The 4649-nt window shown below is 35.5% G+C and overlaps 1 protein-coding gene across 1 annotated transcript; it reads right to left on the minus strand.

Moving 5' to 3' along the window:
- Positions 1 to 2059: 2059 nt before the first annotated feature.
- Positions 2060 to 4191, minus strand: LOC112510394 (probable xyloglucan 6-xylosyltransferase 3). Its single transcript, XM_025115794.1, has 2 exons — positions 2596 to 4191; positions 2060 to 2295 (listed from the first exon to the last, which is right to left on the minus strand). Exon 1 carries the CDS (start codon positions 3983 to 3985, stop codon positions 2621 to 2623), a length of 1365 nt encoding a protein of 454 aa, XP_024971562.1. The 5' UTR covers positions 3986 to 4191; the 3' UTR covers positions 2060 to 2295; positions 2596 to 2620.
- Between the last annotated feature and the right edge of the window lie 458 nt (positions 4192 to 4649).

A 4649-nucleotide genomic window follows, 5' to 3' on the forward strand; every position in this document is an offset into this window, starting at 1 on the left:
ACATTTTCATTTGAGTTCAATTTCTAAATTATCCTTGTAAGAGCTCGTTTTGGACTTTTTATAAATAAAAAATTATTTTTTTATTAAATCAAATATTTAATAAAATAAAAAAAGTTAACCAAAATCTGAAAATGTATGGTGTGTAATAGGTTACAGAAGGGAGACTGTAATAAAAAAGTCAAGGAGGGTCGTGAGGTCATGGAGACCGAAATCGACGAGGTGCGGTTAACGAATAAAAAGAAATCCAATAGGAATTTGTTTCACAAAAAGAATGGATTCAGAGTCTTACATTATAACTATCAAACTGTTATCGAGTAATACAATGCCACAAAAGAATAACTTAGATTCATTTGTTATAACCTTCAAACTATTACCAAGCTCTAGAGTGCTACAAGAGAATATGCACACATTCATACATTACAACTATCGAACTACTATTAATCCTACCCAGCTCTATCGACAAACACAGTGCTCCAAAAAAACACTTTGCATTCATATATTACATTTAAACATTTAGAGTCTAGCTTTACGTATATTTATACTTTATATCCACACGATTCAAATTTATACGTTATCCATATCGAGTTCCATTGAACGAGTATGGAATTCGATTGAAGGTTGGGACGTGCGAGAAGCTCTTGAGAGATATATAGTACAAAAAAGAAATGACGGGCATAGAGAGAAGAGAGACCTTTATGAATCCAGTGGCGGACCCGCTCTATTGGATATCGTTCGGGTGACAAGTTCATAAGTTTGACTGAGGAGGATATCAACCTCGACGACGATGTCTTCGATTGAGGATCATCGTAATTAATGACCATAACCAATTACAATATTATGAAAGACAATAAGATCCCCAACATACGATCATCAATAATAAGGATTGTCATTACTAATTAACTAGGACTGTCGGTAATACTTAATTATCATCAACAAAAGTTATCTTTCTTATTTATTGCAGGTCCCACTTGTAATTTAAGATTTATGACCGAGATTCGCCTCATCAAATAATCAAACATAACAGACGACAATATTCAATTTACATCATCAAGACGTGACCGTTATCTAGGGGTATTCACGGAAACCATAAACCAAACCGCAATGGTGTTCTAAGAAATTTCCCAAATTGGGCGATTTGACAACAATTGACTAAACCGGTCAAACCGGACCATAAAAAGACGGTCAGGTCTGGATCAGACAGTTTGCGCCTCTTATAGGCTTTAAACTAAAAAAACAAACATCAATATCCAAATAAAATTTCTACCAATATAACATCATTAAAAAATACTATATCGAATTTTAAAAGAAACATTTATTTCTATAATTAAAAAAACATTGATGAAATTGAAATTTTTTATTTAAATAAGTCCATCAACAATAGTCAGAGTTTTGGACAACATTGAACAAGCCGAAAGACGATCTAGAACTTTGGATTTGATTTTTGATTGATTTCAAAATTTTGTCAATTTAGATAATAATGTAAATTCATAAATGAAAACTAAAAACATAATTTATTTGACAAACTTTTTTAATTGACCCATAAAAGTTAAGTCTATAAAATGAAAACTAAATATAATTAATACATGTGTATTTTTGGTTGTCAGCTCTATGGAGACCACTGAAAAAACATTCAAACCGTAAACCAGACCAGACCGAGTGGTTTGACTATTTTTCAGATCAGACTGAAAAATATGGGTTTTGTTGCATGACTTTGCTCCTACTTCAGGTGTGAATTCCAATCATGTTTGTGTCATTTTCTTGTTGAATTAAATGCATTTTGGACATTTATTAATTAATGATCATCTGATTTTCTTGAATCATTTATTGAGTTAATTATCAAATTAAGTATTGTTTCTTTTTAAAGAAGAAAAATAGTGTGGTTGAATTTGTTTGTGACGAACAGAGTTCAACACAAGAAGGGTTTTTTAGGTTAGATGAGAGATGAGCAAGGAAGGCTGTCAACTCCATTGTTTGAGTACAAGGTTTTGATGGATCGTTTGTGTTCGATGAAATGCTCAACTGAAATTATGAAATTTGGGATTTCCAGGTAAGATAGCTTCCATTTGGGAACCGATACAATGATCAAGCATTTGAATTTTTCGATAACATCTTTCAAGTACGAAGATTAAGACATAAATAATAAACGGGTCTGATCTAGATCTTGCCATTATGATCTCTTTAATTGGGTCAACCCAATCATAGATCAACATTTCTTTCACTTGATCATGATTTGATCTCCACTAAACTGATAACCTGCAGCAGCATTTGTTCAAGAACCATACACTTCTTGAGATCCTGCAACAAGATTCCATCATTTCATGACTGTTTCAATGATTTCCAACTTTTGATCTACTTTCGGTAATGATTTCCCAGAAGCTTCAACACATCAAGGCTTTGAATTCATGATCATAATGCATGAACCGAAAGAAACAGGAAAACACAGTGACATATGACTGCAACTATAGAAAATTTCATAGTAAAATTTAACAAAATAATTCTACATTGTTTTGAACCAAATCAAGTACAATAGTAATAAATTTAAACTATAAACTTGTTTAAAACTCAAAACCAATAAAAAAAGATCATCATCATCACCTGTTGAGAATTAATGATGATGGTTTCAGTTGCTACTCCCTTGAGTCGAATGCCGGATATCAAACTGATCTACATTCTCCAATGGAGTAACAGTTTCATTTCTGATCCTTTTGATTTTAGGGCTTAAAAGTCCCCTGTGTCTGAACCCATATAACTTTAGCACTTGATTGTCTGCAAAATTGAAGGCTCTTTCCATGCTACTCAAACACCTCTGCACCGGATAGTCCCCATAGCTCCCACAAGGTTTGCAACCAACAAAATGAGTCACAAAAGGCCATCTTTCATCACCCAATCCAGGATGGTATTTCTCCATCATTTCTTCGTATCGATCAACCAATCCATCCCAATACCCATGAAGGAAATAGGAATTCTCAACGAAAACCTTCTTCATCCATTCAGTCTTTGTGATCAACAAGTATATCAAAGCAGACTGATCATCGGCCTCAAAAGCCGGCCTCCCTTTCAAATTGGCTGTCAAAATCTTGCCGGCCTCCTCACGAACCGGCCCTTTTGGCCCCATTGGTGCCCATTCATCGAGCAAATCCAATGACCATTGGCAGTTTCTAAACAAAAAGCTACCAGTGTTGAGAGCAATCCAAGATTTCTGATTGAACAATAAATCTGGGTACCCATGAATAACCATGTTATGATCTTTGTATTTGGATAATGGAATTTCAAAAACCATATCGGTAAACAATGCATCACTATCCATCCACCAAATCCACTCGACTTCTGGATGAGATAGCATCAACCTGCGAATCAATGGCAATTTCGCCCAATACCCAGCAAGCTCTTTATCCAAATGAGCCATATTATACACAATTTCAATCCCATGAATCCTACAATAGTCAATCTTGTTCTTGATTGATTTCAACAAATAATGATCACCAATAGCATTGTCACAAGGGTTTGGCGGGGACCCTGTAACAAGCAAGATTCGAGCTTTACCATTCACCATATTGGGGAAATCTTGATTCCGACTGAGCCAGAGACTTCGTTCTTCGTCCCAGTTGGAGATCTTTGCACCGAGAGAGTAAGTGTCATTGAGATTGATTACAGACTGATCTTGATTATCTTCTGGATCATCCGGATCCTTGTCGGATCGGATCTCGGCTAGGATCCGATTAGTCTCTTCAATAATGGCTTGGTTCTCTAGGTCATTATCAGAAACAAGGGAGCCGAAGCCGATGGTACCACGAAGAACAAGAATTGTAACTAACCCGCAGAGGATTGTGATCTTGATGTTGTTAAGGGTTTTATGGATCTGGCGGTTGCCGCCGCCACCACCGCGGAGGAGAGAACGGCCGCTGCGGGAGCCACCATTGGGGGCGGTGGAGGTGGGTAGCGTAGAAGATCCTCTCTTTTGAGCTGTGAAACCTTCTTGACCCATATTGGTACGTAACTCTGCAAAACCCAATTTTTTTTAAAAGGGGTTTCAGAGATGCAGATTTGGGAAGAGAGATTAAGAATCAAAAAATTGGTGATGGGGTCATGGAAAGATTGAATCTTCCACACGATGAAGAACAGAAAGATTAAAATAATAAAGAACGTGGGTGGGAGTAAAAGAAGAGCACCGACTGGTGTGTGTGTGTGTGTGTGTGTTTGTCAGTAGGTTTAAGACTAGGAAGAGACTTGTAGTTTATAGGGAGATGTGATTACCAAGCTGTTATGGAGGTGGGTGTGGGGTTTGTTGTTGTTAGACGCGTAAAACCTCAATGTTTTGCAGATGGATTCAGCGGTCTTTGACCATATCTTTCACTTGGTTGGAGCATCCATGGCCATAGATGAACCTATTACAGCATTTCCGATCCATTTTTCAGAAAAAATAAAATATTTATATTCAAATATTTTTTCTATTTTAGATAAGGTAAAATGAGTAAAATAACAATATATTTTTACAAATTTATTTATTAGAACATTATATTATAAGTTTTTTTTATTATAGTAATTTACTTTCAAAATATTTTTTATTAAGATATTATACTTCCAAAAATTTACTCGTTATAACATTGGGTAACATGTTACCTTTTGAACATGTTTTTCTTTGTTGACAT

This window comes from Cynara cardunculus (assembly GCF_001531365.2).
Source record: "Cynara cardunculus var. scolymus isolate 2C chromosome LG 3, CcrdV1, whole genome shotgun sequence".
Lineage (NCBI taxonomy): Eukaryota > Viridiplantae > Streptophyta > Magnoliopsida > Asterales > Asteraceae > Cynara > Cynara cardunculus.